Genomic DNA, 21,614 nt, shown 5'->3' with positions numbered 1-21,614 from the left:
GCCAGAAAAGTATTTTCTCACGATTGTGGAGGCTTAAAGTCCCAGATCGAGGTGTCAGCAGGGTTGGTTTCTTCTGAGGCCTCTCTCCTTGGCTTACAGGTGGCCGTCTTCTCCCTGTGTCTTCCCATGGTCTTCCCTCTGGAACTGTCTGTGTCCGAATTTCCTCTTCTTATGACACCAGTCATGTTGGATCAGGGCCCACCCTAATGACGTCACTTAATTACCTCCTTAAAGACCCTCTCTCCAAATCCAATCACATTCTGAGGTACTGGGGGTTAGGACTTCAGCATATGAATTTTGGGGGAACACAGTTCAGCCCATAACAAGAGAGATGGACTTGGTGATGCCTCATTGAGGCCCTAGGCTTGGGGGTCCCGAAGTCTGAGGAAGAGACACAGTCCCTGACCTCAGGAGTTCCGTGTCCTGGTGAGGGGGGACACAGGCCCTGCCCTTGGGAAGTCCCCAGTCTGAAGCAGAGGCAGGAAGCATGCACATAGATTCAAGAAGGAAGTGAAAATGAACACGCTTTAGTCTGAGAAGGGTCATTTGGCTGCCCCAGAATAGACCTGGTTAGAGGCGGAGTCAGGTAGGAAAGTTGCAGAGAAGTGAGCTGGAAAGGAAGGACTGTCTACGGAAGATGAGGGGCTGGAGGGGTGATTCGTGTGCTCTCCGGGGCCTGGGGTGTGTGTGTGTGTGAGAGAGAGAGACAGAGAGAGAGAGAGAGATGGGGCTGTGTTCAGCAGACCCAGGCAGCAGGGCCCAGGTCTCTAGTGAAAACACCAACTGTTGGCACAGCCTGGGCGGCCAAGACAGCAGGGGGCATCTGGAGCCACATGGGGCAGGGGTGGATGCAGGGCAGGAGTGGGGATGCCTCCACACACTGTCACCGTTTGTGAATGTCACTCAGCCGGGTGCTGGGCATAGGGAGGTTGCATTTCTACAGTCACCCCTCTGGCCAGCAGCTGCTGCGTCTTCAGCAGGCGCCACAGGCCTGCCAGTCACAGGATTGTCAGCGCTGCTGCAGGGCTGAGAACAGGACTCTGGCTTCCCAGAACGTGACTCCACCAAGCTCGCTGCTGCCTCTCCCTCTGTGCCCACCTGGCTTCCTGGACTCGGGTCTCCCTCCCTGAGCACTTTGCTCTGTGGCCCAGTGTGCAGACATTTCTGACGCTCTTCCGGGAACTCTGCATTCTAATGCTGCTTTGTTTGAAACTGACCCCATTATGTTCCCCTCTGCCACCCTTGCATTGGGGGGTCTCCGAAAGCAGAGGAGTTTCGGCCAGGACACACAGCTCAGGCTTCTCTGGGTCTTGAACCCCTCTTGCTCCTTCCATGTGTTCACAACACGGCCTTTGTTTCCTTGTCTCCTTCTATCTGCTCAGGTATGAAGCGGCCCCTGAGCCCATCTCCCCCAGGTGAGAAGGAGCCCCCCGTATCTGGAGTTGCTGAGTGCCCACCTCGGCCCCCAGAACCACCTAAGCCCAAGCGAGAAAGAAAACGGCCATCGTACACGCTGTGCGACGTCTGCAACATTCAGCTGAACTCGGCCGCCCAGGCCCAGGTGCACTGTGGGGGGCGGGCCCACCAGAGGCGGCTTCGGCAGCTCAGCCTGGGAAAGACCCCCGCAGGGCCAGGTCAGTGCGCAGGGGCGCTGCTCCCACAGACTTGGTTCTGGGCCCCTGAGAGAGGCTCTGGGTCTTTGCCTCTCTCTGTGCGGTCTTTGGATATGGGGTTCCCTCAATGGGGTCTCAGGGTCTGAAGTGCCCCAGATGCTGTCAAGTTGTGTGTTTGCATCTGGACAACCCTCTATGGCCTCTCTCAGGGTCTGAGGGTTTTTAGGTTTGAGGTCTCCTCTTGCGGTCATTTTGGGTCTGGGGGCTCTCCTGATGAGGTCTTTTGGGACCAGGACCCCTAAGTAGCATTTCTCCATTCTGGACCCCTGGCAGGAATAGTCTTTCAGACAAGGGCCTCTGCTGCAGGGTATCCAGGCACCCCCTCTGGTCTCTGAAGGCTGGAGTCAGCAAGATGCACGACACTCAGGCTGAGGGATGGTCCGGAGGGTAGGGGGAAGTTCCTCTTCCTTTGGCTGCTGGACTCCTGGCCAGGATTTCTGCCTCTCCCTGGCTGGGGTGACTTTGCAGAGGTTTGGCTGCAAGCGTGGAGGGGGGCCGCTGGCTGCAAGGCAGATTTCTGGAGGAAATGGGTGAATGCATTCGTGAGGGCGATTCCAGCTGACAGGCACATGGGGGCCATGAGCAAAGTGAGGAGGGGCGGGAGGCTGGCTGGCAGGGGAAACAGGTTCAGAACCAGGCGCAGTGTGGGAGGCGGGAAGGGCTGGAACTTCTGCCTGGTTCTTAGGGGGCGGCCACCAGAAACCTACCTTGCAGCCCAGGTTGGTAGCTTTGCCAGAGGGCTATGCTTTGAACTCAGACACCCCCTAGACGTCTGCCTCTTCTTTTGGTGACTACTTGTGGGGCAGCCATTGTGTTCCTGGCACTGTGCTGGGGCCTGGAGACAAATAAATTCCAGTCTCACTCCTCACCACCCTGTCCCCCCAAGACTGAGTCTATCTTTTGGGCTGAGACAGACACAGAAAGAACAGATGAGTGTTGTGGGTGCCATGCAGGACATACCCCCAGGGGTACAAAGGAGAAAGGGCAATTATACCTGGGGCAGCACAAAAGGCCTCCTGAAGAAGGGGGGTGCACAGAGCTTTGGAATAGGGGTGAGGGAAGAAGGGACACGGCAGGCAGAGGTCCCTGCATAAGCAAAGCAGGGCATGCTCTGATGGCTGGCACCAGCTCTGCCACCTGAGCACTGGGGCTGGCCCCCAAGGGTGTGACTCTGCATGAGTGTATCTGACTGTGTGGATGTTTCTGGGGGGCAGGGGGTGTGCACGCGCACATGTGCATCTGTGTCTGAGTTCAAAATCACTCATTAATTCATCAAATATTCAGAGACAACCTACTATGTGCAAGCTGCTGTTTTGGGGATTCATATTTTAATTTTTTTCCAGCTTTACTGAAGTATTATTGACATATATGTAAATTCAAGGCGTACAATGTGATGATTAGATACATGTAGATGTTTGAAATAATTACCACAATAAGGTTAGTTACCACCTCCATCCCCTCACGTTTTGTGTGTGTGTGTGGTGATAACAGCTACGATCTACTCTCCTCATAACTTCCAAGTATATAATACAGTATTGCTCCTTATAGTCACCATGCTGGGCAGCACACCCCCAGATCTTATTTATCTCACAGGGGGGAGTTTGTACCCTTTGACCAACATCTCCCCATTTCCCCCACCCCCAAACTCCTGGCAACCACCATCATGAGTTCCATGAGTTCAGCATTCTTTAGATTCTGCATATAAGTAAGAACATATCAGTATTTGTCTGGAATTCGTATTTTGCTGCCTGTCAGGAAAGAGCTGTCTAAAGAACTACATGTGCAGACGAGTTTGCCCGAGATAATAACAGGCCTCGTAGAGGTGGGTACGGAGTGCTTCGAGAAGTCAGAGGGAGAGGTGAACAGACAGAAGTCAGGGAAAGCCTCAGAGAAATGACACTGAGGTTGGATCTTGGTGAGGGAAAGGGAGTCCCAGGCTGGGAGCCAGTTGGAGCGCATGCACAGAGCCCTGAGGCTGTGGTTTCCAGGGGCAGCGGGCAGTGCTGGGCGTTTGGCCTTGTCCCAGAGGTGATGGGTGTCACTGAAGGCTTTTGAGCAGGAGTAGTTAGTGGTTTTAGAGGTCTCCGGCAAGGGGTAAGGGTGAGGCTTGGGGGTACATGAGAAGGAAGGGAGAGGGGTAGAGGAAACAGATTCTGGGGCCTTGTCTGTAGCAGGGCCCGCAGGACTTAGTGACTGATGGGATGTGGGGACCAAGGGGGAGAGGTGCCAAGGATGACTCTAGATTAGGCGATGTTGCGATGGGCAGTTCCGTTATTAGTAAGGGGGCCGCCGAGAGGGAAGCAGGGCTGGAGGGGAGTGTTGGGTGGGGAAGGCCAGTCCTGTGGCCTGAGGATGCATCCCACCCTGTTCCCCCTAACACGGCCTCTTTGGGTACTCCTTCCAGGCAGTGGTCCCCAGGGAACAAGCACTCGCCCCCCCCAACCATGCCAACGTGGAGAGAGCAGGTGGGGTGTGAGGAGGAAAGACCACAGCACCAGATACCTGTGGCCAGGGACAGGGTGCCCAGAGGGATAAGGACCCCCTTCACCTGGCTTCCCTCTTCCCACAGTCCTCATCCCCAAGTACTGCGTAGGTTTGGGGGATCACCAGGAGACACGATGCCTCGTACTCCTCTCCAGATTATTAAATGGGACCTGGTAAGTCACTGTCCCTCCATTGTCCTTCAGTCCATCCATTGCCTAGCCCTCCAGCCCTGTGCTGGCCCCGTGCAGGATGCCAGGACTCTGCCCTGAGTGTGCTTGGTGCCTACCCTGTGGGCACTCATCATCAGAGAGACAGCCCTGGGGCCAGACCTTTACAACTGCCATGCTGACAGGAGCAAGGGCATTGTGGGAGCATAGCAAGTGGTGGTTGTGCCTGGGGTGAGGAGGAAGTGTCCTCGGATTTCTGGGAACCCTGGAATTCTGGGGCTCCGGATGGAGAACCTGCTGTCCACTGGCCTAGTTATCTCTGAGCCTACTCCAGGCCATGCCCCCGATGGATTTCTCCTGTCTCCCTGGCCCTCTGAGAGCTGGGGGTGGGAGAGGCAGCCCCCAGCATGAGGATGCTAGCAGCTGCCCCTGGGTGGGGGACCTCAGGTGAAGGTCTCTCCCAGCCTATGGTAGGCCTGGCAGAGACCCTTAGGGTGCGGCTGGCTGGGGCAGCCTCCAGCCTCGGAACCAGAGAGCCACCTCTACTTTCAGGAGGCTTGAGGAGAAGCATGAGGAGCGCTTCACTTGCTGCTTTGTTCTTGAGGCCTCGGTCCTGTGGCAGCTCCTGTGGCACCTGGGAGGGTGCTGACGGTGTCGGGGTGGGAGGCCCAGGCAGACACTTGGACGCTCCCTCTCTGGGAGGCCTCCTGGAGCTGTCACTTTGATTAGGGGTCTGTGGGGCTGGCGGTTTGCACAGTGCCCGGCCATCACAGGCAGTGAGGCGGGGACCCGCTCCTGCTCATGCCCTGGAGGCCTTCTGAGGGAGGCAGACGCATGGGTGGCTCTCCCGCTCTGAGCTTCCTCACCAATGCCTGAGTCACAGGCTGCCTTCCTCAGCCACACTCAGCCGCCAGCCTGAGAGAGCCTGGAACACCTGGGAGGGGGCACAGGATGGGGACACAGCAGGTACCCCACATTTCCCCATCCCCCTCCTCCAGGCACTTCCCCACCTTTCCCTGCCCATCCTCCACCCCCTCTGTCTCTGTCTCCCACACAGCAGGCCTTTTCCTTCTTCAAGAATGTGTCTTGAGCCAACTTTCACTCCCCCTGCCCCTCCTCCCATTGGGCTGTGGGCACCAAGAACCCCCACCCCCTAAGGCTGAACTCAGTGATCTTACTGACTGTCACACACACACCCTCCTCAATAATTTTCGGTGGTTCTTGAACATCTGCAAAGAGAAAGGTTTGCCAGCTCAACCCTCCTAGCTCCAACCTCTTGTGTGGATGTTGGGCCCGCACAGCACACGGGGGACACCTTGGCAAGGAGCTATGACCTACCCCCAGCACCAAGTTGAGTGCTTGGGAGCTGAACTGTTGGCAAAGCACTTCCACATGCACATGGCCTTCCCTCTTCCCACAGCCATCCCAGGCAGAGATGATGGCATTCAGCCCTCACTTTACTGATTGGGATATTGGAGCTCAGAGACTTTAAGCAACACACCCAAAGCCACACAGCTGGCTCAGATGCCAGCGTGTCTGACTCTAAAGCCTATTTCACCCCCCACTCCTGCTGCTGAGGAGAACGGCCCACATCAAGAGACACTGAGTCTTAATGTTTGTAGAGTGGGGAGGAGGGATGGCCCAGAGAAGGCAGCCTGGCTCCCAGGACACATGATTCCACAAATGCTTAGGGCCCTGGCCTCTCCTCTCCCTGTGCCTTGGTGTCCTCAACTGAAAAATAGGGAGATGCCAGCCATGGCCTGCTCTGCCTAGGCTGGCTGGGGAGGGGGTAGGGAGCCTCCTAAAGTCAACTGATCCCCCCTGTCTTTTGGCAGGACTGACCCAGCCATCCAGTTCAGCCTCCCACCCCCACTGTCCCCCCATCCACAGCAACATGACACCAGAGTGGAGAGAAGGGGATTTCAGAAATGACTTAAGCCCTGGCTTACTGAAATGGCCAAAGACGACTTGCGTGGGGAGTGCAGGGTAGACACTAAGGGGGACAGGAAAACAGAGATGCAGTCAGAGTATAATGGATTTCAGGGCAAAGAGGCTGCAGCTGCACCAGACAGACGTCCCTATGCCTTTGGGGGCGGGGAGGGATCAGAGTGGCAATGGAGGCTGTCCCCTGCCCTGCACCCTCAGACCTCCCCTAGCTCTGGTTCTAATCAGTCCCCCCATCTCCTCTCCAAGTCTTTGACTGCAGAAGCCTGTTCTGAGCCCCAGAGATCAAAGACTTTGAGCTCAGGTCACACCTGGGTCACCGGCTTGATGAGCTCCTCACCCCCACTCCCCACAGATGGATTAATTTCAGTCTCATCAGGAGGCCCGAAAGCCCTCCAGCCTGTCCCCCTATCACTTCAGAATCTCCCTGGGTTGCTGGGTCCTTCTCAGTGCCCCCCAGCCCATCCTGAAGCCTTTGGGTGCATGTTTCAGAGAAACTGTGCTCCCGCAAGAGCACTGAGAAGTTTTTGAAATCTAACCAGTGCCTCCTGCTGCTGTTCTCCTTAAGTGGCAGATGATGGGACTGCTTCTCGCTCTCCCTGGACAGCCATCACATCCCCCTCCCCCAAGTGCGAACCTGACCATCAGCATCTCCCCCGAGGGACCACCAGGAAAGGCAAGGCCTTCTGGGTGGAGAATTAGGGGGCTTAGCTCAGATCCCTGCCCCCACGGAAGACAAAGATTCTGTCTGTGTCTGGGTGGGTTAATTAGCTCTGGGCTTGAGTTCCCTTCCTCTCCCCACCCCAGCAAGTCCTTCCTCCTAGAGCCTCTTCTTAACAAACCTGTTTTCAGGAGCTGCTGCTGCCAACCCCCCCCCCCCCCCCCCCCCCCCCCCCCCCCCCCCCCCCGACCGTCTTTGCGGCTGGGCTCGGGTACTGGCTGCTCCAGAGATTACAGGTTATTGTCTGGTGGAGACAGGATGCTGACGGGGGTGGGGGGCTAGCGCTGGGACCCGGGCTTGGAATGCGAGACTGGATCCAGCTGTGGGTTGGCTGTCTCCTCTCCCCTGTTCCACCCCCTCCCAGCCACCAGGTGCTCAGGTAAGTAGAGAGCCTGCCTGTTTTCAGGAAGCGGAGGGGGAGAAGGGGACGAAGGAGCAAAAGGAGGAGAAAAAAGACTGGGGGGAGGGGTGGAAGGAAGGGTGCAGGCAGGGGAGGGGTGTCAGAAGTTCTAGCTGATCGGATGGCCACCCCTCACATTGCCCAGGCAGCAGGTCCAATAGTCCAGGTACTAGACTAAGAGGGCATCTGGGCTCCCTGCCCCCTTCCCCCACCATGGCCAATGCTCTGGGATCAAGTGGTAACACTTCTCTGAGCCTCAGTTTCCCCTTCAGCAAAAAGAGGTAAATAGAAGGGGATGATGATGGGCAGAGGATGAGTAAAGCTGGACAGGAGAACGGGGGCTCCTGCAGCAGCAAGCCCTGAGGCAGGGCTTCAAAGTTCAGCAGCAAGTACTTTCTGGCAGCCAGAGAAGGTGCTCAGGGCATGTCCTTTCCTGGAGGTCTCTGTGGGCAGGTCACCTCTTCGCTTCAGCCTAAGAGGCACTGGGCAGGGACTCTCCAGGAGTCGAGGAATTGGATGCCCCCATCAGCCTCCCTGTGTCCCTAGTCTCCGCATTTGCCCTGTACTCCGCCCTTGGGGAAGGACGTGCCCTGTTCTTTCCACCCATGGTTGGGATGGGAGAAGCCAGGAAATAGGCAGCTCCTTCCTGGCCAGGGGAGACAGGGCCCAGGAACCGCTGCTTTCCAGGCTGGAGCAGGAGTCCCTCCCTCTCGCCCTCCCCTCCTATCCCTGGCAACCCCCACCCCTTCCCTCTGTCACTCTCTGGCTGGGTTTCATTTGCTCCTCACTCTGCGCTCAGCAGAGCCTCCAAAGGCAGAGAATGCTCTTGGGTGAGTGCTGAGGACGGGGGTGGGGAGGGGGCCTAGAGACGAGCGTGGGTCCCTATCCTTTTCCTGCTATTGTCGATACCCAAAAGTTGTCTTTCAGAGACTACGGTAGCCAGTTGACTCTTGGTACCTTTTCTCATGTCCAGGGCTGGGCAGGGGAGTCCCGACTCTGGCTGGGAACAAAGGTGGGGCGGGGGTGGCAGGAATGGTTGGGGAGCTGGGGTCCACCCTGCAGGTCCCCCCTACAGGATGAGGTGCACTGCACTTTGGGGCAGACGCGCGTCCAGGGAGCCTGTGTCAAAGGTTCCTTGCATCAGATCAGACCTTCGACTGCCTCTAAGGGGCTGCCCGGAGGCCCCAGGGCTGTTAGGAGAGGGGGCTGAAGGGGGAGTTGTTACAGCCACAGAGAGAGAGAGAGGAGCAGAGGGAGACAGGCAGAAAGCAGGGGACTCCTACCCGAGGTCCAGCCACTGCGCCGCGGTCAACACCTATGCTGCCTCCCCTTATTCATGGTCTCCTCTCCACACAGGGGTCGCCTGGCCCTCTTTGAGGGAGACATCCACTATCCTTTAAGGGGCATTTTTGGGAACCCCTTCCATGGCAGCAAGGCCTGGAGACAGTGGGCTGGGGCAGAGTTCCATCATGACTGGACTTGGGGGTCCTCCTCCAGTGCGGGGAGGGGGCAGTCCGGGAGATCTTGAATGCCAGCCAACCTTGAAGTGGGTTGGGGGCTCTGGAGAATGTGTGGAGGGACCCCCTGGCTGTGGTGGGAATCCTAATCCTACAGGGAGTGGGCAAGCCAGGGGTCTGAGTTCAACCTCCCTTGGGCTCTCTCTCCCTCCTGGACTCCCATTTTCTTTGCAGAGTTCTGGATTTATCTGTAATAGAAACGGCAACTTTACTATTTGAGGGGTGTGTGTGTGTGTGTGTGTGTGTATGCTTCGGGGAGGACCCTACTATCTGCCCCTATGACTTGTGGTAGGGAGAGAGAGAGAGAGAGAGAGATTCTGGGGTTGGCTACATGAACTCGTGTGTAAGTCAGATGCATTTAATTTTGTAAGGGGGGGGGGTCTGTGCACACACCTATCTCTGCGGAAATGTGTCTGATCTTTGGGAACGTATATCTCTTTGTGATGGTATGTGCCGCTGTAGGCCTGTTGTTTTGTATTGTCTGTATATGCCACTGTAGGGGTCTGCGTGTCCTCACGTGTCTGTCTCTCTGGGTGTATGCGATCTGAGGGGGGTCTTTGTTGATCCTGCCTGTGTGTGTACGTGCATGCTCATGCGTGGCCTCTGTGCCTGCCTTTGCCTCTTGGCCAGCATGGGTATCTGTCTGTCTCTGCATGGGTACCACCTCCATATGCGCACATATCAGCATGCGTAGAAGGTCTCATCACGGGGAGATCCGTGTAAGTGTGTGCCTTGGCATCTGTGCCTGTCACCATCTGTGTGGGTGCCTGTGGACCGCAGGGTGTGTGCCCCTGTGCTCTTCTGTGTGTATCTTTCCCAGTGATGGCAAAGCAGCAGGATGTGGTTTCCCCAGATCCTCTCCCTTGGGTGGCAGACAGGATGATGTTATTTCATGAGACACCTGCTCTTTGCCCCTGCCCCAGCCTCAGGTGGACCCCTATAGGTGGCCTCTTCTCTGCTATTCCATTTGGTTTGCTCGTGTCTGACCAGAGCAATAACCCACCCTCTTGAGGCAGCGGTCCAATGAGCTGTGGGTCCCAGCTGTGGACCCCTAGCCAGGGGGATTGTTGGGGAGGGACTGCTCCGACATACTTAGCCAGGGTGGCTGTTCTGCTGCAAAATGCCATCCTAGAAGACCCGCCACACCTAACCCTTTCAGAGAATTTTAGGCCTGTCGGGCTGTATGGTGCCACCCTAGGGCAGGTCTGGGGGCTGCCATGTCTCCTTCCACTTGAATGTACCCACAAGCCAGGTGGTCACACGTGCGCATGTGTGTGCCATGACTCATGCATCATCCCAGCGGCCCTGGCGGCCAGGGTTCACTGTGAGTGTCAGAGGCAGATGGTGGGTGGCACAGAGCGCCCTGTGAAGGGTGATGGGAGGCGTTCCCGCAGCTACCCCAGAGGCCCCGACCTCAAATCAACGTGTGCCCTAGGCCTGGAGTGGGAGAGGAGTGTACCCAATTATGGGGGGCTGGAAGGCATTTCTGGGCGACTTTGTGCTGACTAGAAGGGGAGACTGGGTCACCAAGAGCCCCAGCACCCCCTCTTCAAATGGCCTCCACACCCAGCTCCTCATCTGGTCCTCAAACCCATTCCTGTCCTGCCCTTTCCTCCTCACCTGGCTGTAATTCCCACTTCACAGATGAGGAAACCGAGGCGCATTGCTAAGTGTCCAGCCCAAGGCCTCAGAGTTCAACATCTCTGGAGCTCCACTGCAGGCCTCTGGACTCCAGGTCTGGGAGGGTTGGGCTGCCACAGCCCTGAATTCCTCCCACAGGGAACCCACACCCTCTCCCTCTCTCTCTGGGGTACCCACACAGGGGTGAGGGTCTCCTGTGCATCTGAGAGGTCCCTCCTCCCTCCACACCCATTTCTGGCATCCCCATTATAAATAACTCATAAGATTAAAACATTGAGCTCCCAGCTCAAACCCCTCCTGAGGTTCCTGGAAGGTCAAAATCCCTAGCAGCCACTGCAGAGCTTTCTAGCGCTGCTCCCCCACCTGCACACCGGCACTCTACCTTGACCTTTGTGAACCAGCGCCACCGCTGAACTTTCAACTTCCCGATGCCTGCCAGTCCCTGGAATGCCCTTCCCCTAGTACATTTCACTCGTCCTGTTGTGAAACCTAATCGACTCTCCAGGCGACCTTCAGCTTACCGCCGCTCCTGCTCCTCCGGGATCCCAAAGCATTCTGTTCAGAACTCTCGGAGCACCTGCCAGAGGGTAGCCTCCGGAGGCTCTACCTGTTTGTCTCTCACCCGTGAGCTCTCACCTGTGAGCTCCTCTAGGAACCGAGGGCTACAGGTGATGGATGAATGACTCCTGTCCCTCCCGCCCTCGGGGAACATCCTTCCTACGGTCTAACCTCTGTCGCTCCTGCTGCAGCGGGCGGGGGAGGCCGAGGGCCACGCCGGGCTCAGCGCGCGCCTGGCCGGAGCCGCGGCAGGTGGGCGCGGCCAGGTGAGCCCCGGGGGTGCCACTGCCCTGCCCGCCACCCCGGCCCGCGCCGGTGGCTGGCGCCTCTTCGCCCCGGTTACCGCTAGTGGCTGCTGTCGCTCAGTGGAGCCCAAGGAGACCGCGGCCAGAGCGTCCACCGCGCAAGATGGTGGCTCCCGTGGCTCCGTGAGTGTGTGCGGGCGGGGTGCCCGGGCCCGGCGGGGCGCCCCCTCCCGGAGCTTCCGGGCAGGGGGCGGGCGACGGGGCTGGGGGCCTTGCGGGGCGGGCCCGCGCGGGCGGGCGGAGGCCCGGTGCCTCCGGGGGACCCCTCCGAGGGCTCCTCCACCGCGCGCCCTCCAGAGGAAGTTCCCCAGCCCTCCGCGTCCCGGCCCCGGGAGGATGGGCCGGGCATGCAGGGAGCCCCAACCTCACTCGGGCTGCCAGGGGAGGGGGCGCCCCGCCTTACTTTGCCGGGAGCTTGGACTCCTCTTAGTGGGGTCCCCAAAGGAAGGGACCCAAGGAGCCTGAGGAGAAGGCTGGGACCACCATCTGGGACCAAAATAAACACCGTGTTTGAGGCTTTCGTGCCGGGTGGAATGGGGGTGGCAGACGAACGAACACACAATCGCCCCAGGGGCCCTTTAAGCTGTGCGGGCTCCCATCGAGCTGGCCAGGGTGTGGAGAGGTGGAGGGACCTGGGTCTGCCATAGGTACGCCCTCCTGGTCAGTCTTGGTCACACAGTCCCGTTTTATTTACAGCCGGCCCCACCTACCTGGTTCCTTCAAGTTGAGGTTGAGAATATCAATGGCTTTTGCCTATTTTTTTTTAGAGTGGCGCTGTCCAATGAAACTTTTGGGGATGATGTAAATGTTCTCTATCTGGGCTGTCCAATACAATAGCCATAGGCACATGTGGCTATTGAGAACTTGAAATGTGGCTAGTGCGACTGAGGAACTGAGTTATAAAATCTGTTTAATTCTGATTAAACAGCCACATGTGGCTAGTGGCTACCGCCGTATTGGACAGTGCAGTTTCAGAATCTCCGTCTTCCCGTGCATCCTCCCTACCTACTCTCTTGTTCTTTTATCAAAAACATCCTAGGTCTCATAGTCATTTTATCCCTCTGCAGAATGGGGCAGGATAGCCAGCTTCTAGGGACGTGGAAAGGATCTGACAAACTTCCAGAAGGATATCACCTTGGCCTGGCACCTCCTCCCCATTTTAAGATCCTTGGGGTGGTGGGCTGGCCAAGGTCACAGAATCATGGGATCTTGGGAGGAAAGGATGTCAAAGGCAGCTGGTGTAGCCACCCAATAGGTGCCCAAGGGCCCACTCCATCACTCTCTCTTCCTGAGAGCTCGTGCTTCCTTATGCATTCATTCCCCAAATTTTGGGGAGCACCTGATGGGTGCCAGGCACTGTTCCCTTCTCTAGGGTTCAGATGTGAACAAGTTAGTTAACTTTCCTGCCCTCAGGGAATGTGAGAAAGAGAGAGAGCCTAAGCGAGCCAAGCAATAGAACCAGAGGGGAAGTGGAATGGGTCAACTGTTGGGAGGGAGAGTGGGAACATTCTAGAAGGCAAAGCATGTGCAAAGGCCCTGGGGATGAGAACTTGGTACCCTGGAGGAGCCAAAAGAAGGCTGGTGTAGCTGGAAGGGGAGGGAGGCATAAGTGGCCGCCAGAGATGTCAGCAATGGCTGGGCATTTGGCAGACCTTGAAAGGGATTCTGGCAGTGGCCTCAGAGCGACAGGCAGTCATGGAAGGGTTTTAAGCAGTATGTTTTAAAAAGCCCCCTCTGGCTGCTGGGGGTCTGAATGGCTGAGGGAGGGTTTAGAGTAGAAACCCGGAGTGCCGTCAGGAAGTGACTGCTGTAGTCCAGGCAAGATGAAGGTGGCCTGGATGAGGATAGTGGCAGCAGCATGGAGAGGTAGATTATGGAGGTGGAATCAACAGGACCTGTGGGTGGACCAGGTCCTGGATATGGGAGAGAGCGAAATTGGAGGCGCAGGTTTCTGGCCAGGGTACCTGTTTCCTGAGCTGGGCCGACTGGGCGAGGAGCGTATTTTATAGAGACAGTTCAGGGAGAGTTCTGTTTAGACAAGCCAGGAAGGCGGTTGGGTGGAGAGGTGTGGCGCCCAGAGGAGTGGCCCGGGCTGGGTGGTATATTTCAGAGTGGCCAGCAGAGAGGGCTCTGAACTCTTTGAACCATTTGAGGTTGGGAAGAGAAGGAGGAGATGACATCAGAGGAGTGGCTGATGAGGGGAAGGAAAATCTGGGGATGATGTGGGGTCTTGGAATGTTCCAAGGAGGGGTGGCGAGCAGTACCAAATGTCACTGAGAGTCCAGGGGAAGAGGACCAACGAGTTTCACCCTCATCAGGCAACACAGAGCGCCTTTCCTTACACTGAGCAGGCTGCCCTGGAATTCCACTCATCTGCCCCTATTTTACCCACCCACTAAGTGCCAGATTCCGTGCAGGGTGCTGGGTATAATGTCAGGCAGATAAGACAGTCACTGCTTTCTCAGAGTTTAGAATCATCTAACCAACAGCCTCAGAAGCCGTGAGGTCTTTCATACCATCAAAATAAATCCTTTCATTCTTTTAAACAACCAGCTTCTTTGGAGAGGCATCTACATGCCCAGCCCCGTACAGGGACTTAGAGATAGAAAAATGAACAAACGTGATCTTGGCCACATGCAGGATGCAAGGAAGCGAGCACAGAGATGCATGGAGAATCCCTGCGTTCCCCACACTGTATCACAGAGACTCAGGCGGGGGAATTACGGGAAACTAGAGGACAGGTGCCAGTCCAGGTTGGGGGGATCAGTGTGGCAGAGGGGATGCCTGAGCTGCTCTCCAAGAAGGAATAGGAATTAGACAGGGAAAAGAGGAGGGATAGGGAATTCCAGGCCCAGAGGATGAAGGTGGGAGCAAAAGTAACAGCAGTGTGGGGGATGGTAATCCTGTGGAGTTGGCAAGCAGCCAGGAGTGGTAAGAGACTCGGGAGGGGTCCAGAGGCTTGGGGGGGCCTCGCTGGCTCCTGTGAAGTATGTAGACTTAGGCACGGGCCACCACTGGAGAGGTGGATGCAAAGGAGTGACATAGCTGCATCTGTGTGTGGCCTTGCTCTCTGGCTGCTGCATGAGGCATGAATTGGGGGGGTAATTCATAATCCAGGTGAGAAGGTGCAGGCCAGGGTCTCAGCGTGGGCTCTGGGAGTAGGAGGGCTTGGGTTCTAATTCTGCCTGAGCCCCTTACTGCTTGTGAAACCTTGGGCAAGTCACTTAAAGTCCCCGAACCTCAGTTTCCTCCTCTCCCAAATGAGGGTAATACCACCCTCGGAGAGTTCTTGCAAGAGAAACCTTGGTCTCCCTGTGGAGTCACTGCCAAGTGCTTAGCACGGGGCCTGACTCCTTGGCTCACACTCTGTCGATGGTGGTTGCCCCTGTTGTTATCAGCAGGCACAAGAGCAGGGGACAGGTTTGAGAGAATTAGGAGACAGAGTTAGCAGGTTTTGGCCATCAGCTGGACATGGCCTTCTAGTCCTGAACTGCTCATCCTGACCTCATGCCTGGGGTGGTGGTAGAGTGAGGGAGGGGGAGGCAACCAGCTAGCTGCCTTCTGGGGCCCAGCCCCCACCTCTGGGCTACCCTTCCCAGGACCACACTGTCGGCGTGTGTGTGCATGCGTGTGAGTGTGCCCACGTGTGTGTTCAGGGAAGGGAGCTCCAGAGAAAACTAATCCCGTTGCTCGGTCCTGTGGCTGCGGGAGCTCAGCTGTGGGCTGACTTCCTTCTGATGAAGTAGATGCCTGTGGGCTGGAAGGACCAGTTACCCTTTGGGCAAGGAGTCAGGAGGTCTGGGTATTTAAGTCCTGGGTCAGCCACAAATTATTCACGACCCTGAGGACTACTGTCTATCGCCAGGACTCAATTCCACCCCTCTAAAATGGGGTTGCATAGACAGTGCCAGTCCTTCCAGCTCTGAGTTCTGACATACTTCAGCAGTCAAAGCAATCCATGCCTTCTTGTCCTGGATGGAGGGAGACCCTGGGAGGGGGCTGGGGCCCACATATCTCCCACTTTGGATAACACTCTGTGGCCCTTTGCATGACCCCACCCACTCCCAGTAGCCCTTCCCTATTGGGTCCAGGCCACCCCTCCACTGGGGAGTGCTCTGTGGGCAGCGTGAACCCACCATGGACCCCCTAACACCTCTCCCTTGTCTCTTTCATCTCCAGTCTCCCGTCGGCGGAGCAGGAATAAACTTTCCTGGCTAAGTTAGATGGATGGTCCCCATTAGCCTGGCGGGCTGCCCCCTCCTGCCTCCCTGCCAGCTCCCCTTGTCAAGGAAGGTGCCTCTGTGTGTGAGGGAGGCTGGGGGGCACGAGCATTTGGGTGGGGGTTGGGGGTGCCCTGCCCCTCGAGCAGGAATGGTGCCCCCAGGGAAGAAACCAGCTGGAGAGGCTTCCAACTCCAACAAGAAGTGCAAGCGTTACTTTAACGAGCACTGGAAAGAGGAGTTTCCCTGGCTGGACTTTGACTACGAGCGGAAGCTGATGTTTTGCCTCGAGTGCCGCCAGGCCCTGGTACGGAACAAGCACGGCAAAGCTGAGAACGCCTTCACCGTGGGCACCGACAACTTCCAGCGCCATGCCCTGCTGCGCCATGTGACCTCGGGGGCCCACCGCCAGGCTCTGGCCGTCAACCGGGGCCAGCCCACTTTTGAGGGCCAGGCTGAGGGAGGAGGGGCCTACCCAGGCCTGGCAAGCACCCCCACCTCCAGGGGCGTCAAGGTGGAGGTGGACCCGGCCAAAGTGGCTGTGCTGACCACGGTGTACTGCATGGCCAAGGAAGACGTGCCTGACGACCGCTGCTCTGCCCTGCTCGAGCTGCAGAGGTTCAACCTGTGCCAGGCGCTGCTGGGCACGGAGCATGGCGCTTACTACAGCTCCAGGAGGGTGAGGGACATGCAGGTGGGTGGCAGCCAGAGGTATGGGGGAGGGCATGAGGAGGGAGGACATCGAGCTGTCTGGGCACAGCGCCAGCATGCCAGGCCCCCGGGCAGCAGCCAGAGCACTTCATTCATACCTTCACGCATCACAACTTTACCCAGGGCGTAGTACTATATGCCAGGCCCTGGGCCAGCTGCTGGGGGCATGACAGCGCAGAGGCCAAGCCAGGCCCTGTCCTCGGGGGACCGGGTCACTCCCCTCACTACCTAGGCCAGACGTTGCAAACTGGTGGCCTGCGGGCTTGATTGCCTACAAATGTGTTTTGTTAGTTTTCACAGTGTTTTTGAAAAACTTAAATTAGTTTCTAAGTTAAAAATACTGAGCGATTATGTGTAAAAATGTGGATTTGTGACTTCCACTGAGGAGCCAGGTCCGGATGCTCTCGGGCATGAAGTGGTGGAGGTGGAGAGCAGGGCGGGGGCTTCTCCTTTCCCCTTGCTTTATCCCTGGCCCACTCAAGCTCAGGATCCTCCATGTGGCCCCGGGGGGCATGCAGGTTGCAGCTCTGTCCTGGGTACTAGCTGGTTGAGTCCCGGGGGCTAGTGTGGGTGGGGGAGGTGGAGCTCATCCTACGGAGATGAGAGACAGACAGAGCGCCCCACTGGGGCCCTGTATAACTGGTTGGGAGCTGAGAGTGAACTTGTCTCAGTTAATCCCTGAGCAGCGGAGCGGAGGGAGACCCCCAGGAATAAGGCAGGCTGGGGCGATGCTCTAGAAACACACACACACACACAAAATGCTAGAGAATCTTTATGGTTCATAAAGCACTTTTACATTTATAAGCACAATTTTTATAATTCACAACAATTTTTTGAGGAGATTGGGTGCAGGTATTAGCCTGATTTTAGGGCTGAGGAAACAGGCTCAGAGAGGTGAAATTACTTGCCCAAGGTCACACAGCCAGTAAGTAGCAAAGCTAGGATTAGTCCCTAAGTCTGTCTGACTCTAAGGCCTGTGCTCTTTCTATCACCCCTTCCTGCCTGCTGCCCCTTCTCAGGACAAGCCTAACTCTGTTCTAACTTTGTCCCCCTTCCCTTTCTCTCTCTGGCTGTCCCAGGTGGCTATTGCCAGTGTCTTGCACACAGAGGCCTGCCAGCGCCTGAAGGCATCCTCCTATGTGGGACTGGTGTTGGACGAGACCAGGGACTGGCCTGAGTCCCACAGTCTGGCCTTGTTTGCCACTTCGGTGTCCCCCTGCGATGGCCAGCCTGCCACCACCTTCCTGGGCAGTGTGGAGCTACAGGAGGGCGAGGCCACCGCTGGCCAACTCCTAGACATCCTGCAGGCTTTTGGCGTGTCTGCACCCAAGTTGGCCTGGCTCAGCTCCAGCCTCCCCAGTGACCTCCTGGGGAGTGTGGGCCGGCAGCTCCGGGCTGCCTGCCCACTGCTCACTGAGCTACACTGCCTCCCTGGCAGGACAGATCCCAAGCCCCCTGCCTACCTCGGTGAATATGAAAGTGTCCTGGATGCCCTATTCCGCCTCCACGGTGGCCCCAGTTCCCACATGGTCCCTGAGCTCCGGGCGGCACTGGACCTTGCAGCAGTTGACTTGGCAGGACCACGGCCAGTGCCCTGGGCCTCCCTGCTGCCTGTCGTGGAAGCCGTGGCTGAGGCTTGGCCTTGCCTGGTGCGCGCCCTGGAGGCCTCTGCTCCCGCCTCGCCTACAGCTAGGGCACTGGCCCTGGCCCTGCGCCAGTTCACCTTCGTGGCCTTTACCCACCTGCTCCTGGACGCTCTGCCCTCCCTGCAGAAGCTCGCCCTTGTCCTGCAGCCAGAGGAGCCGGACTTGGCCTTGCTGCAGCCCCTGGTGATGGCGGCTGCAGCCGCCCTCCAAGCGCAGCGCAGCTCGGGTGGGGCGCGCCTCCAAGGCTTCCTGCAGGAACTGGCGCCCTCTGGCCCCGACTTGGGCGGTGGGCGCTGCACCTACCGAGGCGTGGAGCTGATCGGCTACTCCGAGGCTGCGGTCCGGGACTTGGAGCGGCTGCGCGGGGCCTTCCTGGACTCCATGCGGAGGGGGCTGCGGGACTCGTACCCCGGGCCCTCGCTGGACGTCGTGGCCGCCTTCGCGGCGATCTTCGACCCGCGCCGCTACCCGCAGGCGCAGGCGGAGCTGGGCGCGCACGGCGAGGGGGCGCTGCGGGTGCTACTGCGCGCCTTCGCCCCGGCCGTGGTGCGCCAGCGGGCGCTGGGCGACTTCGCGCTCTTCAAGCGCGTGGTGGGCAGCTTCGGGCGGCTCGGCCCGCGGGCGCTGTGCGCCAGGCTGGCGTGCGCGCGCTCCGAGCTGCATGAGCTCTTCCCCGACTTCGCCGCCCTCGCCGCCCTAGCCCTGGCGCTGCCCGTGGGCGCCGGCCTCCTGGACAAGGTCGGCCGCAGCCGGGAGCTGCGGGGGTGGGGGCAGGGCGAGGCCGGGGAAGGCCGGGGCGGCCCCGCGGTCAAGATCGCCGTGGATGGGCCCCCGCTGCACGAATTTGACTTTGCGCTGGCCGCCGAGTTCTTAGAGAGTGGGTGGGGGGAGGGGCTCCTGGGGTCGCAGCTCACAAGAGGGCGGCCTCCTCCTCTCGGTCCAGCCAGCCTGGGGCCCTGGGCACTCTCAGGGCCAAGCTGAACCTGACTGAGCTGCGCTCAAAAAGACCCGCTAACTGTGGCCTCCCGCCCACCATCCCGGTGCTTCTTCCGCTCCACGCTGAGTACCAGCCCCGCCCCGCAGGCTGTGGAGGAGGGGCTGGGGCGATGGGAGCCTGCGCGAGTGGGCAGAGATGCTAGGGTCTGGGACACCCTAAATATCACTCCTGTCCTTTACAGACTTTGGTGAGGAGCAGCTCACCCTTTCCCTCTGGACTTTGCCCAAGTTTTTGCCCTAGAAAATTTGGGGGGTCTTGGTTGGAGGGAGGAAGACTGGGTTGAGGGGTTGAGGGAAAGGAGAGTGGGTCCTTGACTCTTTCTCAGCCACTCTCCTGGCAGCATCTCTTCTCCAGATGTGACTGGAGAGAAGAGCACTGTCCTTGTTTTTGACACACAGCATAGCACCCTCTCTGTTTACAAGCTAGCAGTTCAAAGGGGGTAGTGGTTTTCTCCCTCTCCTCCCCACCAATAGGCTGCCTGAGGCTTTTCTGTATATAACCATGTATATAGACACATAAATCTACAAATGTGAAATAAATCTATCTATCTTCATAATGTTAACACGCAAATCTAAAAGGACTTCTTTTAGTTTTGCAATGACAGGGTCCAAAAAAGTCCCAAATGGACTGGATTTATTTCTAATATTTTTCTTCCTTGAAGTCTGGTTGTTCCCCAGGTGCCTAGCCCTCCCCTGCCCTCACTTCAGACTTTTAAGACCAAAGACTGGAAAACCAAAATGCTGAGCCATGACTGTGAGCACCGGCCTCAGGCCTGACCCCGAGATGTCCGAGGGCTTTCTGCCCTCCTGGGGGAAGCATTTGGGACCTCTCCAGAGCTGGGCAACATATCCCTTCAGATTCCAGTGGGTTTCCCGTCCCTTCTGTCAGCCCTTGCTGTGAATGGTGTGGGAGTCTGGAGTAGGGGTCGTTAGTGAGAGGGGAGGGGGCAGCAGGCCTTTCCCCAGAGCTCCTGGGTTTGGGTTTAATTTGCAATAAAGTGGAAACCCAGTGCATCATGCAGTCTCCATGGTGGTGTGTGTGTGTCAGGAGCCTACCCTGACTCCTCCGGCTCCTCTCTTGGCTGGACACCCCTCGGGGGTTCGTTTGGGCCATTCTGCCTCTGTAGGGGCCGAGGGTCACCCTTCTGGGCTGAGAACCCTGCGCTGTGGACTTCCTGCTTCTGCCTCCCCAGTTGTGGAGAGGAGAGGCACTGAAACGGGCTGTGATTGCCCCAGCTGGGCCAGTGCTCCTTTGTGAAGCTGGCGACGGGAGTTTCTTCCCTGGCTCCACAGCCAAGAAGCCCATCAGCCTCTTGTTCTGCTGCAGAGGTAGGAGAGAGCCCTGTGGCTCCCCATGTCAGCCCCTGCCCTTCTTCCTCCTGCAGCTGGCCCAGCCTCCAGCGCCCCCAGCCCCCTGCTGGCCTCCTTGCCCTTGCCCGCCAGGCCTCTGCAGCCCACGCTGGACTTCAAGCACTTGCTCGCCTTCCACTTCAATGGCACCACCCCGCTCAGTCTCTTCCCCAACTTCAGCACGGTACGGGCTGGGCTGGCTGGTGGGTGGGGGCATGCAGCCAAGCTTGGGGATGGGCAGGGAAGGTGGGCTCAGAGGGACCAGCTCTTAGGCACTGGGTCTAACCAGAAGCTCATTCTCCAACATCCACTAGTGACTTGATGTTCCCAAAATAGAGGTCCCTGGGCCCAGCTCTCTGGGCTAAGAAAGGACGATGTTGTCACCTCCACCCCGGATGACAACTACAGGGCCTGTAGGCTCTAAACTATGGGTTCCACTTGAGTTTTCGCATAGGGACTTCTATGGATGGTCCGTGTATGTCTGTGTGCAACTAAGGGGTGCCTTTCTGTTTTAGTTTGTGTCTCTATAGGTCTTTGTGTGTTATTTGTGGATGTGAATTTGTGTGTTGGTGTCCAGTGTGTATGTGTTTGTAAACAACTCTTCATGTCTGGGTATGTAATAAATGTGTGTGTGCCTCTGCATTTGAGAGGTTTTTTTGTCTTTGTCTCGATTATGTACGTGTTTGGCATGTGCCTGACCTCTAGGTGTGTGTCTTGTGTGGGTTGGGTGATAGTGAGCTGTCTGTGCTTGTGTGCCGTTTGAGTGCCGATGTGTGAGAGTGCATCTTTCTCCCCGTCTCTGTGATGGGTAACTGCCTGTAAGCGTATGTCCTCTGTGTCTGTAGACTAGCCTCTGTCATCTATGTGTGTATGTGTGTGACCCACAAGCAGTGAGCATGAATTTTACTTCACTACATGAACTAGAAGGAATAACCCGCCTTTTTAAATTTTGAAAAATCAAATGTAATCGTTGATGAGCCCCACCCCATCCTGACGAGATGGTGGGAAATTCTGCTTCACTCGCCCTTAGGCGCCCTCCCTTCCACCCTCCGGGTTGCACAGAGGTCCGCAGGAGCCTGAGACATTTGAGGAGGGTTGTCAGCTCTTTGGTTCCCACTGTCACTTGCTGACATGCCCACTGTTCAGTCAAGCTCCCATGGCCCCTCAAGAGTGAGGGGAGTCACCGTTGTCCCCATCACTGGGGACCTGGGGGCCATCCTCTGATGTCCTGTCCCCTGCCTGTCCTACCAGCCCTGCGTGCTGTGAGGGTTAAGACCGCCT

The 21,614-nt window shown here is 57.5% G+C and overlaps 1 protein-coding gene across 16 annotated transcripts in view; it reads left to right on the top strand.

Moving 5' to 3' along the window:
• Positions 1-21,614, top strand: part of ZNF385C (zinc finger protein 385C) — a 50,314-nt gene that overhangs the window by 22,303 nt on the left and 6,397 nt on the right. For 12 of the 16 annotated variants that reach the window (XM_044744906.2, XM_014833700.3, XM_070483272.1 and 9 more), the window contains 2 exons: positions 1,383-1,634; positions 20,369-20,517. In XM_044744906.2, coding sequence (XP_044600841.2) covers positions 1,385-1,634; positions 20,369-20,517 — 399 coding nt within the window. In that variant the 5' untranslated portion in view covers positions 1,383-1,384. The other 4 variants (XR_011493842.1, XR_006512308.2, XM_044744905.2 and 1 more) reach the window with 3 other exon arrangements.

The sequence above is a fragment of the Equus asinus genome, chromosome 13 (genome assembly GCF_041296235.1).
Source record: "Equus asinus isolate D_3611 breed Donkey chromosome 13, EquAss-T2T_v2, whole genome shotgun sequence".
NCBI classification, from domain to species: Eukaryota; Metazoa; Chordata; class Mammalia; order Perissodactyla; family Equidae; genus Equus; species Equus asinus.
Note: the sequence above shows the minus strand (reverse complement) of the source record. Positions and strands in the feature narration are given on the sequence as shown.